Here is a 17,394-nt window from a genome sequence, read left to right on the forward strand (position 1 = left end):
ATAGCCTAGTAATAACGCCCCTTCGCCTACCTTGAGGCTCAACTAAATGAGCAAATTAACAGGAACGTCATTGGGCTTTGGCTTATTCATAAAAAAGAAGAAGTGAAACCTCAGTTCTATACATGAAAAGCTTAGTTACATTACACCATAACGCTTATTTGAGTGGATATTGTCCGGGTAGAAAGTGAGCGCAGACTGGGGGTCATCAAATGTATGGCTAGCCCCCTGGAAAGTAGTCCTCATTTTATCCTCATGTATCAGGCTAAATCTGACTCCTGCCTTGTGAAGCGGGCTTTCACATCTTTGTATTCAGCTCTGAGTCTTGCCAGGTCTGCCGACTAATCTGGGAAGATATCATGATTTTCTCTTTGATCTGGAAGTAATGTAGGCAGTTCAGCATTGCTCTGGGAGGACGAGCTGGCTGTGGTTTTGCCGCTGGAGTGCGATGCGCCCTGTTCGATGACTGGGGGCCTGTCAAAAGTATCTCCCCCGAAGACGTCTTGCAGGAAAGAGGCCATGAACTCGGTAGCATTGCGCCCTTCCGTCCCTTTTTTGCAGTTCCCGACCACACGTATGTTCTGTCTCCGGGAACAGTTTCCTTGTTCATCTAGACCTTTAACTTTAAGTTCTCTGAGGTAAACTCATCGTTTTTGGTCTCCAATTCGGTAAGCCGCTTATCTATGTCGGTCAACAACGTTACAATATCCTTTATTTTTTGGGTTTGGGCCGCGATAGTTGTTTGTCGTGTCGCCATAGATGACTGGACTTCTATCATAATTTCAGCTCCTAGACTTGACACAGAGGAGTGAAGTTTGGTCATGAAATCAGAGCGTAGTGTAGCCATTTCTGCGTGGATGGTGGCTAGCATCTCCATAACGTTAGCATCCGCCATCTTGTTACTGGTCTTCTTTGCATCTTCTTGTTTTCCCAGTTCCAGACCTATCAAATACATGCCACCCGAATGTTGCTAGAGTCAGTAGGTGTGCAAAGTGTGTTCTAATATTGATAAATAAAAGGTTAAAACATAAAATAATCAACCTTTAGTGGAGAGGCCTCGGAACATGTCTTTAAGTAGCCATGTTGAAACCCTCTCTCTGTTCAAACTTTTGACTGGTACCCTACATTTGAAGTCACTTTTATGTTGACACTAGTACCAGTACCTCACTGTTGGGGAAATACAGTTGAAGTCGGAAGTTTACATACACCTTAGCCAAATACATTTAAACTCAGTTTTTCACAATTCCTGACATTTAATCCTTGTAAAAATTCCCTTTCTTAGGTCAGTTAGGATCACCACTTTATTTTAAGAATGTGAAATGTCAGAAAAATAGGAGAGAGAATGATTTATTTCAGCTTTTATTTCTTTCATCACATTCCCTGTGGGTTAGAAGTTGACATACACCCAATTAGTATTTGGTAGCATTGCCTTTAAATGGTTTAACTTGGGTCAAACGTTTCGGGTAGCCTTCCAAAAGCTTCCCACGATAAGTTGGGTGAATTTTGGCCCATTCCTCCTGACAGAGATGGTGTAACTCAGTCAAGTTTGTAGGCTTCCTTGCTCGCACACACCTTTTCAGGTCTGCCCACAAGTTTTCTATAGGATTGAGCTCAGGGTTTGTGATGGCCACTCCAGAACCTTGACTTTGTTGTCACAACTTTGGAAGTATGCTTGGGGTAATTGTCGATTTGGGAGACCCATTTGCGACCAAGCTTTATAATAATAATAATAATAATAATAATATAATAGAAAAGCTTTAACTTCCTGACTGATGTCTTGAGATCTATTTTGTGAAGTGCACCAGTCCCTCCTGCAGCAATGCACCCCCACAACATGATGCTGCCACCCCAGCATCATGGTTTGGATGGTGTTCTTCGGCTTGCAAGCCTCCCGCTTTTTCCTCCAAACATAATGATGGTCATTATGGCCAAACTATTTTTGTTTCATCAGACCAGGGGACATTTCTCCAAAAATTACCATATTTGTCCCCATGTGCAGTTGCAAACTGTATTCTGGCTTTTTATAGAGCGGTTTTGGAGCAGTGGCTTCTTCCTTGCTGAGCGGCCTGTCAGGTTATGTCAATATAGGACTCGTTTTACTGTGGATATAAGATACTTTTGTACCTGTTTCCTCATCTTCACAAGGTCCTTTGCTGTTGTTCTGGGATTGATTTGCCCTTTTTCGCACCAAAGTACGTTCATCTCTAGGAGACAGAGCGCGTCTCCTTTCTGAGCGGTATGACGGCTGTGTGGTCCCTTGGTGTTTATACTTGCATACTATTGTGGTACCTTCAGGTGTTTGGAAATTGCTCCGAAGGATAAACCAGAATTGTGGAGGTCTACAATTTTTATTCTGAGGTCTTGGTTTATTTCTTTTGATTTTCCCATGTCAAGCTAATTATTTGCGTCATGCACGAAGTAGATGTCCTAATACATATGACAAAACTATAGTTTATTAATAAGAAATTTGTGGAGTGGTTGAAAAATCACGTTTTAATGACTCCAACCTAAGTGGATGTAAACTTCTGACTTCAACTGTATCTCATAACCTGTGACTTAAGGAGTCAGGTGAATTAAGAACTCCTTTATGTGAAATATATTTTCCTGTTTGCCTCAATGCCTTGGCTATAGGCCTGACACCCTGTGGCACAGAGTAGCACTGTGGAGTGGCTGTACTCCACTGTTCACTACTGATCCTGTGTTAGACTAGTGATGGCCAGAGGATGTTGAACTGTGAAAATCTATAAAATCTCTCAGTCCCAAATGAAAATATGTTTGCTCACAAAAACACAGACATATGCAAAAAAAAAATACCAGAGCAGTTTGTAATCGTTAAAAAAAAATTATATATATATTTACAAACAAGCCTGGAAGTAGGGAATAATCCTGCTATCTTTCGTCATGAAAGGTCCACGTTGGGACGCAGGCAGATGAATTCAATGACACTTCCTGCGTAGCCTCAACTGTATGTCCTCTGGGCACAGAAGTGACAACAGGTACAAGTCCACTGCCACTATTGAAATTCCATGCTACAGTGATAAAGTTGACCACATCTGAGGGCTTGAGGGTGGTATTGAACGTGATGTTCTTTCCCAGTACCACAAACAAAGGGCCAGCTGGCAGTATGCCCTCTCCATTGCAGTATCCTGAGAGAGATTGGTTTTACAAGTGTGGATGGCGTGGATATCGGGCTAAACTATCTGCAGTGGCAAGACAGAGACAATCCCCCGAATACATCAAGAAACGTTGTTTTCTTAGCTCCCCTATTTAATGCAACAGTCATAATGTATTCAGTAATCTTACCAACAGCTGACATGAAAAGTCCTAACGTGACCTCAAAATGAACTTTAAAAAAAGTCGCTTTTACCGACTGAATGACTCTTATTCTGTACTCTAGTGCACTGTAGCTCCTTCTACTGAGACAGAATGTATTGTTGAGGCCTCTCATGACTTGTATGAGTCTGTCAGTGCGGTGTACAACATCCTGTGTGACAGACCACCGATAACACAACTAGATACAGCAGGAAAGTGCAACTTCTAGATATTAAATCAGGTTTATGTCCATGCACACACCGGCACGGACATATGCAACGACACCAGATTCAGACGTTTGTATACTGCTTTTTTTTTAATTCCAAATACCTTTGTGTGTCTATATATTTAACATCAGACGACTACGCCCCTCTTACAGTACCCCACACTTCAACAGGAGTAATAATAACAATATAATCGTAATAATATACATTTGTCGTCATTTCCTTAATAATCCATTTAGCACTGGTATAGAAATCTGAGGGAAAATGAGAAAGAAAGAGCATTAAATATGACAAAATACACTTCGACACCATTCTTTCCTCTGTATGCACTCACACACACACACACACACACTTATGACCCCCATATGAATCACAGAACACACATTAACACAGGTTTCCTATTACCATTGGCCAGACAGGACTGTGCATCACGTTTCTCCTGTTCTGCTTGTATGTAATCATTGTTTTGTCTCATTTGTCATTCCTTGTGCTGAGTTTTGGTATTCTCCTTTTCTCTTGCTATTTATATCCAGTTTATTCAATTCTGATCTGTTTGAAGGATTCACAACGTACCGTGTTGTTTAACTGTGCTCTGTAGCTCTGTTGCGTTGTAATTTGATGGGGCTGTGATACACTAACTCTGTGTTTAAAACTCTGTGGCAAAACTGGCTTGTTGATCATTGGAAGGCAAGGCCACTCTCTGCTACTCTGACAAGCAAACATGGACTGTAATATTGAGTCCTGTGATCTGGCTGTACTGTCAGAATGTGTTTTAGAGAAGACCTCTTTTAGACTATTGACCTTTGAACTTCGTTCCCGGGCTTGTGACTGGTGGGAAAGATACCTCATTTACGCACGAATGGTCATGATCTCCACATTGGCTTTCGTAAGGATCTTTAATGACAGACCAAAAACACGAGTCAATAACTAAACAGTGACCAAGAAACCAATGACGACAATAAAAAGATATTCGAAAGAAAGAAAGAAAGATAGAAAATAAATTAGGCGAGTTAGACTCTGACAGAAAGCAAATCGAAAACACAAATTCCAAAGTTCAAGCTCTTCCAGCTGCTCTGGGGGAAAAAATATGCATCTTCTTGGCGAGAACCGACTTCTTTAAACGCAAGAGTGTCTGTGTGTTTGAAGTCTCTATGGTCCCCTGAATCTCTCCAGCGCTTGTTGGATAGGTCAAGTCCTCCCATCAGATCCAAGTGAAAGAGAGAGAGAAGGTCAAAAGCCAAACCAGGCAGCTTGAACACACTTATGCTTACTGTTGAACGGTCACCACATGGTCTCTCACTGCACCGTAAGGGCAGCTAACGGTCATATGTGGTCAAAAGTCATTTCCCACTCCATAGACAGCCTGATCCATTGCTTACCAGGACTCCTGGTTTAGGAGGACGGCCTTGACTAGGTTGGTGTCTCCGCAAATTCTGCCCTGGAGAATAACCCCCTCAAACAGGTCAGAGTGGTTTGATCCTGCCGTGTCAATGCACTACAAGCTCACAGCCCCTTCCGCACCTCGTTCCTACGCGTTTCTCTGTTGAACCCTGACATTTGACTTTTAACCCTCGATCTTTGTCACATGTCCGATCCCTCCGTCCCTCCTCAGTCTTGTTTCCCCAGCAGCAGGTCTGTGGTGGGCGCCTTCGCCGGGGGTAAGGGCCGCGGAGGGGGCGTGGGCTTAGGCTTGGGTCGCTTGGGGCTCGCTGTGCCGCAGCCGCCCCCCTCGCTGTCGGTGTTGGTGGATGAGGGTGGCGGGGGTGGAGTGAGGCGGGGCAGGGACATGGAAGAGTGTGGGCCGAGGTGGGGCGGGATACGTGAGAAGGACGATGCTGACCTCAGGCTCTGTATGCGCCGACACTCCTGGCAGATCCGCACATGGGCACAGCTCCGGGAGGGTGGCGCCGTGGCAGCCTCGGGCGGGGGAGGGGGTGTCGTGGTATTGGCACCCAGTGGGTCCTCCAGGAGGCGCTGTGGCCCCGGACCCATGTCTGAGGGCCCCCCCCCTACGGCCCCACACCCCCCTCCTGCTGCTCCCCCTCCGCCAGTCAGGTGGCCCGAGCTGCTGTACAGCTTGCCGTTGCTGAGGCGCATCTCGCGGACTAGGCGGATGGGTCTCGGGACACCCAGCTGGAGGCGGGTGGGGTGGCGCAAGACGCCGCTAGTGCTGGCCAAGGGACGCCGCCGCCGAGAGCGTGAGCTCTTCTTACAGGAGATGGCGTTGCGGAACTCAGTCAGCATCTCCTGACACACTGACACCTAGGCGAGAGAGAAGAGGAAGATGGAGCGAGAGAGGGATGGAGAGAGAGAGAACGACAGAGAGAGGGAGAGGCAGGATAGGGAGATAAAGAGAGAAGGGGATGATCGTGTGAATGTGTGGGAGAAGGACAGAGGAAAATCTTCCGAGGTTTACTAAACTTGTTGCGTTGTTCAAATACGGTGTGACCTCTGGGCAATGGAAATATGACAAATAAGTAGCTACCTCAAGTGACACTGACACACATTCAAAAGGATCTCACATACAGAACGAAGCTAAAGACGGAGCGACAACGGAGACAGGAATCACAAATACAAAGAAAGCAGCAAGCAGAGATAAAGTAGGGGCAAATGAAAGTCACAAACAGCTTTTTACCCAGACGGCAATGAAATAAACAACACAATGGACTAGCGGGAGGAATAACAATGACCAACACAAAACATAGAGACAGAGAAAGAGGAGTGAGAGAGAGAGAGACAGAGACAGAGGAGTGAGAGAGAGAGAGAGAGAGAGAGAGAGAGAGAGAGAGAGAGAGAGAGAGAGAGAGAGAGAGAGAGAGAGAGAGAGAGAGAGAGAGAGAGAGAGGAGAGAGAGAGAGAGAGATACAGAGGAGTGAGAGAGAGAGAGAGAGAGAGAGAGAGAGAGAGAGAGAGAGAGACAGAGGAGTGAGAGAGAGAGAGAGACAGAGGAGTGAGAGAGAGAGAGAGAGAGAGAGAAAGAGAGAGAGCGAGACAGAGGAGTGAGAGAGAGAGAGAGAGAGTGAGAGAGAGAGAGAGAGAGAGAGAGAGAGAGAGAGAGAGAGAGAGAGAGAGACAGAGAGAGAGAGAGAGACAGAGGAGTGAGAGAGAGACAGAGGAGTGAGAGAGAGAGAGAGAGAGAGAGAGAGAGAGAGAGAGAGAGAGAGAGAGAGAGAGAGAGAGAGAGAGAGAGAGAGAGAGAGAGAGAGAGAGAGAGAGAGAGAGACAGAGGAGAGAGAGAGAGAGAGAGAGAGAGAGAGAGAGAGAGAGAGAGAGAGAGAGTGAGAGAGAGAGAGAGAACTGAATCACAGACAGCCTAGACAGAGAGCTAGAGAGACAAGGGAGCGAGAGAGAAATGGAGAGAAACAAAGGACAGAGAAAGGAAAACGCAGACGTCGACCATCACCCTCTGTTTGCTTGCAGCCATTTACACATCAACACGACGCCGCCGAAGCACAACACTCACTGCACTACACACCACACGAGAGAGAGAGGAGAGGGAGAGAGAGAGAGCGAGCGGGCGGGCTGGAGTTGTGTTGCCATAGTAACCTACTGGAGTGCGTCTGTGGTTTTGGCCGGGGCAGGAGTGAGGGCGTACCTCGTCTGTCTCTGCCGAGCGGCGGGTGGACCACACAAACTCCATGACGGCCACGAACACAGCGATGATTAGGCCGCAGATCAATACCACGAAGATGCCCCCGATGTTCTCCATGCCCAGACCTGTGGAGGAACAGAGGAATTATGTACACAGTTCGAACACACGGACAGAGAGGGAATGGTAGGGCTGTGTGTAAGGACATACACATGCACGACACGCACACAGATATTTGTGATTACCCCGGCACACACATAGGGCACAGGAAAAGCCCAGGACACGATGAAATAGCCTCCACAGGATCATAAGGTCATTTTCACGCTCTCTATACAAAGCCTTAGGGGGGCGAAAAGCTCTGTGAACCTTAAGCGGCCTAATGTTCCTACAGGGAGTGTGTGTGTTGCCAAAGACTTCAGTCACCCAAGTCATGAACCGTTCTCTCTGCTACCGCACGGCAAGCGGTACCGGAGCGTCAAGTCTAGGTCCAAAAGTCTCCTTAACAGCTTCTACCCCCAAGCCATGAGACTGCTGACCAATTAATCAAATGGCCACCGGAACTATTTACATTGACCCCCACCCGACTTTGTTTTTACACTGCTGCAACTCGCGGTTATTATCTATACATAGTCACTTTACCCCTAGCCTACATGTACAAATTACCTCGACTAACCAGTACCACCGGTTACCCCCTGCATATAGCCTTCTTATTGTTATTTTATTGTGTTACTTTTTCATTACATTTTTTAACTTCAGTTTATTTAGTCAATATTTTCTGAACTCTATTTCTTGAACTGCATTGTTTGGTTAAAGGGCTTGTAAAGTAAGCATTTCTCGGTAGGGTCTACACCTGTTGTATACGGCGCATGTGACAGATTTGATTTGTTGTGGGTGTGTACAATTCAACAAGCCTGCATTCATTGACTTAATAAGTCAATCAACCAAACAAATCCCCTTCAGCTCTTCCTGTTCTCTTTCGAAGACAGAATATTCAACACAAAGGTTTTACATGTTTTGATTTATTTTATTTTATTTTTTTATCCTCAAAATGTCTCATAAGAATGCTCTGAGCAAGTACCCTTGTTATGTTGAGTGTATCAAAACGAAGGCTCAAGTCTCCCTGCTTTAACCTCAGGGCACTTATTTATCCCATGGATGACTCAACTGTAGCGAGTGTGTCTGGTTAAAAAGTAGTGCACTATATAGGGATAGAGTGCCATTTGGGTCGCACATGTGTCTTACTGCGGGGCTGCCAAATATGCAAACCGCAAACAACATCTAGCGTGCTACGTCTGGGTCTATATCGTTCAGTCTGTTGCTTGTAGCTATCTAAGCATTTGGAATGGGAGAAGGGTTAGCAGATGTCCCAAAAGGAAACTGCAGAACTGAAAAATGAGAAACACTTCAGAAAAGGGGCAAATACAAAAACCAAATGTGCTTTTGGCACACAAACACACACACCATGTAGACATTTACATCCCCCTAAAATGCAGTAATCATGACACTAATCAAATAAATCTTCCAAATTTGTTTTGTTCTTAAACCAACACTGTTTTTCTCCTCAGGCATCATTGCATGCGCTATAGAACAGCAGAATATGTACCCCCCCCCCCCCCACCCCCTCACCTCACCTCCGCTTCAACAACAAGACAATAACAGCGGTGGTGGGGCGGACAGTGACTCAGTTTCCCCCTACTGCGGAATCCATCTTTAAGGATGAGGCATAATAAACCCAACACACATTCACACACCACAAACAAACACACACACACACACACATCTAACGCAAATGTCATTTCCAGCTGTGAGTCATTGTGATGGGAATAGAATGGACTACACGTATCAATTCACTTGTACACCACGATTCTGCGATATTAAAAAGACATGGACTTTATGAGTATCTGAGGAACAAGTGCTTGCTACTACGTGAGGAAATGTCAGCAATTGTATTGTGTACAAATGGTATTGTGTACAGTAGTCGTGTGCAATTCTAATGTGACTGCATAGGAGCTGGTTTGGAATAAATGAACATTATCTCAGCGGTTGCTGTATGACGGCTGACGGTTGCTGGGCAGTCGTTACCAAGAACAGGACCTGACGGAGAGCCACTCCTGGATGGAAAAGTTGTGTATTTACTAGCCTAACTTAAGGTATACGATATGCTGGGCTGTGAGGGTGTGTGAGGGTTAGGGTTAGGGTCCTATTTCATTTCCCCACAAGTGTTCCATTCATTTTCAATCCTCTCGGAGTAGGAGTGCTGATCTAGGATCAGCTCCACCCTGTCCATCTAATCTTATTGATTAAGATCAAAAAGTGGAAAAAGTGATCCCAGATGAGCAGGCCCACATTGAAACGCTTGATATGGGGGGCCCCCTGATCATTAGTGCTGGTACTTTGCCAGGTCTCCATTGCGAAAGAAGTCTTCTGACCTCAATGGGACTTCCTGGTTTAAGTAAAGATTCAATCAAATAAAAACTAATGGCACAGGTGGTGCTGTACCCACCCTTGGCTCGGTGGTCCTCCTCCTTGGGGCACTGCCCCCCCTCCCACCACCTCCTCTTCAGGATCTCCAGCCTGTTGTTCTCTGCCAGCTGCAACACCCCCAGAGTGATCTCCTCTTTAAACGGCGAGCCTGAGGAAGAGGGGGAGGAGGGAGAGAGATAGGGGGGGGAGAGAAAGGGAGGGGAAGGGAGAGAGAGAGACAGATGGACAAGGAGGGAGAGAAGGAGTGAAAGAGAGAGGGCGGGGAGAGAGTTACAGAGAGAGGGAGGAAAGGAGAGAGGGAGCGAGAGAGAGACAGACGGATGGACAAGGAGGGAGAGAAGGAGTGAGAGAGAGAACAATATTTACTGTTGCTAATTGTGTATCACCATGTCCTCATTATTGATTTAACTTCCTGTGTCATTGCTTGGCGATTAAAGATAGTGACAAATCGTGTCAATAAAGTTAATTGAATTGAATCGAATCAAGATGGAGGAAGCAAGAGAGGATTGGGAATAGAGAGTGCTTTAAAAAGAGGTAGAGAACGTGGTGATGGAGAAAGAAAATGAGGGAGGGGGTGAGTGAGCGAGAGGGAGGGAGGGAGAGAGAGAGACATTTATAGTTGGGACTCTGCACTACATGTGAGCCAACTGTAACCTTAGAGGTTGGCATCCATGCTGTTGTGCAAATACAACAAACACCAATTATACTGTACTTGTAAGTCAGAGGTTGTAAGGTAGGCCAGCCAGACATACTGTTAATATTCAGTAATAGGCTAGTTAGCTGGGATGGAACCATCTGTGAACTCCACAGATGGATCTCCACTAACAAAATGTTAAATGTCAAAATGTTCCCCCTGAGATTTTCACTGTGGGACCTCTGTTCCCAAGCGTTCCATCCCAATTCCACCCCCGGCTAATAGGGAAGGCGAAAGAACTCCCACATAGCTGGAGTCGTGTAAATACATACTTCCCCCCTAAAAAACAAGGATCCAAGCCTGTCCTTAAGAAATCTGTCGCTGAGGACCACCTACTTGTGTAACATCAAAGTTGCTGAGGAAGAAGCAACTGTAGCCATGGCGACAGGCTTCTTAAAAGAAAATGTTGGGTGATGAGATGTGAGTTATTTCTGACCTTTGAGCTGGCAGGCAATGTAAAGGCATGCTGATGAAAGAAAGAGGAACCGTATCCCTGGTCAGTCCTTGAGGGAAATGTGATACTGTATGTCTGAGGCCTACTTTGATGTTTTGAAATTCTGGGAATTCTTTGGGGGAAAATGTCCCGAGGCTGTAATACATAGCCAGGAATCCATCTAAACCAGGTGGGTTTGATGTTGAAGTGGGCCTCCAGTAAGAACATGCAAGTTTACATTTAGGTTTATCATCAAAATAAAATGAGAGAAGTGTAATAACATGATAAGTTCCAGGGAAATGACACCAAATAAGAATAGAGCTCTTAGTGGTTAGGGTGTGAAACCGTGACTCTTGGTGTCCAGCAAGCCTCCAAACCCATCCTTCTCTCCTTCCCTCATTCTCTCTCCTCCACCCTCTCCAACTCTCACTCAGTGGCATTTTGATGGCAGTCCTCACTCCTTCTCCCTTACCCCCCCCCCGACCACACTCCCTCTCCACTCACCCAGGGGCATGCCGATGCCATAGCCCTTGGTGTCGAGAAGACCACCTATTTGGGTGAGATTACAGTTGAGGCGGCGGTGGTACTTGTTCATGGTGCTCTCCAGCAGGAAGGCGTATTTGGAGTTGACCACGCGGGCGATGCCCTCCTCCGTGCTCTTCACAAATACACTGGGCTGCTTGGAGTGCATGTAGTTCCACATGCGCTGGTACGTCTGGTAGCGCGAGTTCTGTTGATGGGTGTGTTGAAGGTTGTCATGGCAAGACAAGAAGGGTTTTGAACTTTTTGTGATACCCCCAACACATACACATGAACCCCCATCCCCTCTCTCTCTCACACACACACACACACACGCACACACACACCCCTGCACCAGTGGCATAGCGCAGCTTAGAATGGACCCCCCATCTGAGCAAGGCCCCAACCACATTTTTTTGCTGCAGTTTTATAGCTAATCTCATGCCATTTTACACATTTTTCATTGAAGCTGAGAGAAAAGGTAGCTGTTTTAAAGCTAATTTCCTGCAATTCTACACATATTGCAATGAGCCTTTTTCATATTTAAAGCCGATTTCCTGCAATTCTAAACATACATGTATGATCTGTTCACATGTCCTGCACCCCCACCCCCCCCCCCCCCTCCCCACACACACAGCATACAATCCCTACCATGAAGAAGGTCATGGTGGAGCCTCCTTGGATGGTACCATACTGGATGTTTGTCTGGTCAGCCAGGTCGTCAGGAGACTCGATGGGCACCTCCATCCTCTGAACAGTGAGGAAGGCTGCCAGGTTGGCCGTGTAGGAGGAGATGATGATAAGAGTGAACGCCCACCTGGGATGGAGAGACAGGGGACAGGCATATTACCACGAGTTACACTATGGCAAAGTTAAGCCTAGCCTAGTCCTGGACTAAAAAAAGATACCTATAGGTGTCACGTTCTGACCATAGTTCTGTTATTTTAGTCTTTGTTTTAGTATGGTCAGGGCGTGAGTTGGGGTGGGCAGTCTGTTGGTTTTTGTGTTCGGCCTAGTATGGTTTTCAATCAGAGGCAGGTGTCGTTAGTTGTCTCTGATTGAGAATCATACTTAGGTAGCCTGGGTTTCACTTTTGGTTTGTGGGTGTTTGTTTCCGTGTGAATGTTTGGGCCACACGGTACTGTTTCGGTTTTCGTTTTGTTCACATCGTTTATTGTTTTGTATTTCAGTGTTCAGTTCGTTTCAATTAAATATCATCATGAACACTTACCACGCTGCGCTTTGGTCCGATCCTTCTTCCACCGACCACAACCCTTACAGAAACACCCACCACAAAAGGACCAAGCAGCGTGGTAACGGGCAGCAGTAGAAGCAGCGATGTCAGGACTCCTGGACATGGGAGGACGTTTTGGACTGCAAGGGTTGCTACACATGGGAGGAGATCCTGGCTGGAAGGGATCGCCTCCCATGGGAACAGGTGGAGGCAGCTAGGAGAGCAGAGGCAGCCGGAGAGAGGAGCCAGCGATACGAGGGAACACTGACTTGGCTACGAGGAGCATTCAACCAGGGGAGGTTGAGCAGGCTCGGTGCTCAAGAGCTCCAGTGCGCCTGCACAGTCCGGTCTATCCGGTGCCACCTCCACACACCAGCCCTCCGGTGGCAGCCCCCCGCACCAGGCTGTCTCTCCGTCTTCCCCCGACAGGTGCTCCCGCCTGTCCAGCGCTGCCAGAGCTTTTCTCCTGCCCAGCGCCGCCAGTCTCCCGTCTGTCCTGAGCCGCCAGAGTCTCCCGTCTGTCCTGAGCCAGCCAGAGTCTCCCGTCTGTCCTGAGCCGCCAGAGCCACCAGCCAGCCAGGAGCCGCCAGAGCCGCCAGCCAGCCAGGAGCCGCCAGAGCCGCCATCCAGCCAGGAGCCGCCAGAGCCGTCAGCCAGCCAGGAGCCGACAGAGTCTCCCGCCTGTCCGGACACCGCGGACAGACTCTCACCCAGACCCTCCCCTATAGGTTCAGGTTTTGCGGCCGGAGTCCGCACCTTTGGGGTGGGGGAGGGGGTGCGGGGATATGGGGGTACTGTCATGCTGTCTGACCATAGTTCTGTTATTTTATTATTTGTTTTAGTATGGGCAGGGCGTGAGTTGGGGTGGGCAGTCTGTTTGTTTTCTATGTTGGTTTTTGTGTTCGGCCTAGTATGGTTCTCAATCAGAGGCAGGTGTCGTTAGTTGTCTCTGATTGAGAATCATACTTAGGTATCCTGGGTTTCACTTTTGGTTTGTGGGTGTTTGTTTCTGTGTGAGTGTTTGGGCCACACGGTACTGTTTCGGTTTTCGTTTTGTTCACATCATTTATTGTTTTGTATTTCAGTGTTCAGTTCGTTTCAATTAAATATCATCATGAAGACTTACCACGCTGCGCTTTGGTCCGATCCTTCTTCCATCGACGACAACCCTTACAATAAGATCTTAGTTGTTGTCCAGAATATGGTGGCAGAATTATGGTACCTTTCCCAAAATGCCATTTTCTTTCCAAAAATCCTGGTTGTATTTCCTGCTTTTTCACTAGTTATTACTTCCTGATTCTTGGAATCTTCCACCCAGGATTTCAGGGAAATGTGGGTAAGTTACCAGAACCCTAGTTCAGAAACTGGCTTCATTTGTGTCCAGGAGACCATCCCATTTTATTACACCTCAAAGTTCTGCTCTTTTTCTGAATCCTTGTGTAGGTCAAAATGACAAATTGTTGAACTCTTCCCATTCACAGAACGCTGTTGCACTGATATAATGAAACGTTTGTTGATCATCTGAGCATCTACATAGTTTTCAAAAAAAGTAACTTATTGCACTACTTTACCCTTTAGGTTGAACCCAGTTTTATTCTGAGCAGTGCATTGCAGTATCAAGACAATTCAGAGTTAACGGAGCTAACAAACTAGAGTGAGAAGTGGGTGAGGTTGCGTGTAATACTGCGGCACAATATAATTCCCATCAGTATATGACTGCCATCTGCTTGATCTGATGAACAGTAGCTTTGAGACAAGAGTAAAGTGGAGGAAGAGCGGAGGAAGAAATATAGAGATTGATACTGTAGATAGACACACACACACACGTCCCCCCCAAAAAAACTACCACACTCACCAGACGCCGGAGACGCAGCGCGTGGACAGGGCGCGGGGCATAATCTCAGAGCCCTGCTGCATGAAGCCTCCCACCGGGAACCACAGGCTGTTACCCAGGGTGTACTGGTTCTCCAGCATGTCCTTTCGCCCCATAGGACACGGGTGGGAGTTGTACCACTCATACGGACTCAACCTGGGAGGTGGACAGTGAGAGAGGTGGACTATGAGCATCGACATATGATTTATGTCTTCAACACATGATTCACACATACTAGCATCGTGTCTTAATGAGTGAAAAAAAGATCCCCAAAATTGCATTTAGCTTCTCTCTATTAGATTAGTAGATGAGGGAAAGAAGACTTGTATAACCTCTGGTCCCAGATCTGTTTGTGCTGCATAGCCAACAGATATAGGACCACCAGGCTACTCTAACCAGTGTATATGAAGGTTGAGGTGTCCCCCAGCCCACTAGGTGGCGTAGTTAGCTACCTGGCGGCTAGGAAGAGCACACAGCTGACAGCCAGGTAGGCCAGCAGCATGAAGAGCCACACGGCCGGAGAGAACGGGTCCAGGAAGGAGAAATAACCTGGCTTCCGTCCCTGATTGGAGGACGAGGACAAAGTTAGTGTTAACGGCGATCGATAGCGGACGGTGCAGTTCAGATTTCAAACACAATGGGGCAGAGTATTGGCACTGATTGCATCACAGACTGGGCAATGTGAGTACAAGGTCGTATTCATTAGGACTCAACAGAGCAAAAGGTTTTGCAGCAGAAAAATGGAAACAAGTTGTTTCAGTCCATTTTCTTCAATTTGGTACCTAATGAATACGACCCACGACAGCTTGAGTAATTACATTGATAATGGAATGTATTAGGCTACAGAGTAATGTGGTTTGTTTTGTTTGTTGTCCATATGTGATAATTGCTTTTTGGATGAATCCAGTTGGGGGTGACACTTTATCAGCAGACGTTAAAATACTCATCATGATCATAGTTTGAATACATCCTTATTCATGACTTGTATATGATTACGTGTCCTCATAAGAAATGATTGATACATGCAATGTACTCGCCTATGGGACTATATACATCCACGTCTGATAGACATTTTGCTAATGCTTAACAAACCATTTTATCACGGCCTATAAACAGTTTATAGGCACACAAACAAAGTGTTAGCCGAGGTAGTAACAACAATGTATAAAACAGTGTACATTCCACTGCACCCCTGGTCCAGCTGGAGGCTTTCCATTGCTTTCCATTGCTTTCCATTGCTTTTTCATAGCTAGGAATGACACTCAGGACATGGCAAGAGCCGTGACAACTCTCACAGTGGAAAAGCACCAACGTAGTACAGCACACATAATCTGTACTCAATGACAGTGCAGAACCATTAGTGGTAAATCATAACTAAATGGACTGGTCTCCGTGGTCATCTTACCAAATGGACTCTGTACAGGATGCTGATGCCCAGGGACATGAAGGGTTTGGAGAAATCTATGACCTTCTCCCTCTCTGAGGTGATGGTGAACCCAGCTACCGCCAAGTCTGCTTTCTGTAGGAGAGAGGGATGGTGAGGGGGGGTAGAGGGACAGAGAGAGAGAGACAGAGAAAGAAAGTGCGAGAGAGAGAGAGATAAGGAGAGAGAGGGAAGGGAGAGAGAGAGAAAAGACAACAGAGCGAGAGAAAAATATTGATGGAGAGAGATATAAGATAGAGGGGAGTCGAAGAGAGAGCAGAGAGATGGAGAGAGATATAAGACAGAGGGGAGTCGAAGAGAGAGCAGAGAGATGGAGAGAGATATAAGACAGAGGGGAGTCGAAGAGAGAGCAGAGAGATGGAGAGAGATATAAGACAGAGGGGAGTCGAAGAGAGAGCAGAGAGATGGAGAGAGATATAAGACAGAGGGGAGTCGAAGAGAGAGCAGAGAGATGGAGAGAGATATAAGACAGAGGGGAGTCGAAGAGAGAGCAGAGAGATGGAGAGAGATATAAGACAGAGGGGAGTCGAAGAGAGAGCAGAGAGATGGAGAGAGATATAAGACAGAGGGGAGTCGAAGAGAGAGCAGAGAGATGGAGAGATATAAGACAGAGGGGAGTCGAAGAGAGAGCAGAGAGATGGAGAGAGATATAAGACAGAGGGGAGTCGAAGAGAGAGCAGAGAGATGGAGAGAGATATAAGACAGAGGGGAGTCTGTATATATAAAAACATGTAAAAGGATGTTATCGAGGAGGACTTGAGAGCAGTCTTGACATGTAGGAAAGCAGGAGGGGAAGAGTCTTCAAGAGGGAGGTCTAGAGGAAGTAGAGGGGCGGGAAACACCATAGAGGGCATAGTCATCATAGAGTGCATGGCTGCTCCAACACAAACAAGACCCCAGACACCTCTCAGTTCCTTAACTGCAGCTTAATTGATTAACGAGGACAGGCTCGTTAACGAGTTTCACCCTCTTTCATCATGCCGTATCAGAGAGGGAGAGAAGGGGGTGGGTTAGTGTGTTATTCAATGAACTGTTTAGGCAATGCTAGTTTGTGTGTGTGTGTGTGTGTGTGTGTGTGTGTGTGTGTGTGTGTGTGTGTGTGTGTGTGTGTGTGTGTGTGTGTGTGTGTGTGTGTGTGTGTGTGTGTGTGTGTGTGTGTGTGTGTGTGTGTGTGTGTGTGTGTGTTTACTGCACAAGTATGCATATTTAAAAAATCTAGTGAGTGTATATTTTCATGGAATTTACATAACTTTGTGTGTGAGGGCTCACTCTGCATATCCATTAGTGTGTGTCTCTCCGTGTGTGCCACCAAGAGCGTGTTCACTCCACATGAGCGCATGTGTGTGCACTCAGAGTGTGTACACTCTTAGAAAGAAAAGTGCTCTCTAGAACCCATAGGAGAACCCCTTTGAAGAACCATTGTTGGTTACATGTAAAAACCCTTTCCACAGAGGATTCTACATGGAACACAAAATGATTCTACCTAGAACCAAAAAGGTTTTTACCTGGAACCAAAATTGGTTCTCCTATGGAGACATCCGAAGAACCCTTTTGGAACTCTTTTTTTCTAAGTGTATACACACGTGTGTGT

The 17,394-nt window shown here is 46.5% G+C and overlaps 1 protein-coding gene across 2 annotated transcripts in view; it reads right to left on the bottom strand.

Annotated features, from left to right (window-relative positions):
* Nucleotides 1-3,451: 3,451 nt before the first annotated feature.
* LOC118398945 (glutamate receptor ionotropic, kainate 5-like) overlaps nt 3,452-17,394 on the bottom strand; it is a 94,761-nt gene continuing 80,818 nt past the window's right edge. For both annotated transcript variants that reach the window (XM_052472015.1, XM_052472014.1), the window contains exons 13-20: nt 15,765-15,878; nt 14,812-14,921; nt 14,342-14,515; nt 11,904-12,069; nt 11,238-11,463; nt 9,626-9,754; nt 7,084-7,250; nt 3,452-5,795 (exon numbers count right to left, since the gene is read on the bottom strand). In XM_052472015.1, the coding sequence (XP_052327975.1) occupies nt 5,142-5,795; nt 7,084-7,250; nt 9,626-9,754; nt 11,238-11,463; nt 11,904-12,069; nt 14,342-14,515; nt 14,812-14,921; nt 15,765-15,878 (1,740 nt within the window). In that variant the 3' untranslated portion in view covers nt 3,452-5,141. The remainder of the gene's footprint in view (nt 5,796-7,083; nt 7,251-9,625; nt 9,755-11,237; nt 11,464-11,903; nt 12,070-14,341; nt 14,516-14,811; nt 14,922-15,764; nt 15,879-17,394) is intronic.

The sequence above is a fragment of the Oncorhynchus keta genome, chromosome 20, assembly GCF_023373465.1.
Source record: "Oncorhynchus keta strain PuntledgeMale-10-30-2019 chromosome 20, Oket_V2, whole genome shotgun sequence".
NCBI classification, from domain to species: Eukaryota; Metazoa; Chordata; class Actinopteri; order Salmoniformes; family Salmonidae; genus Oncorhynchus; species Oncorhynchus keta.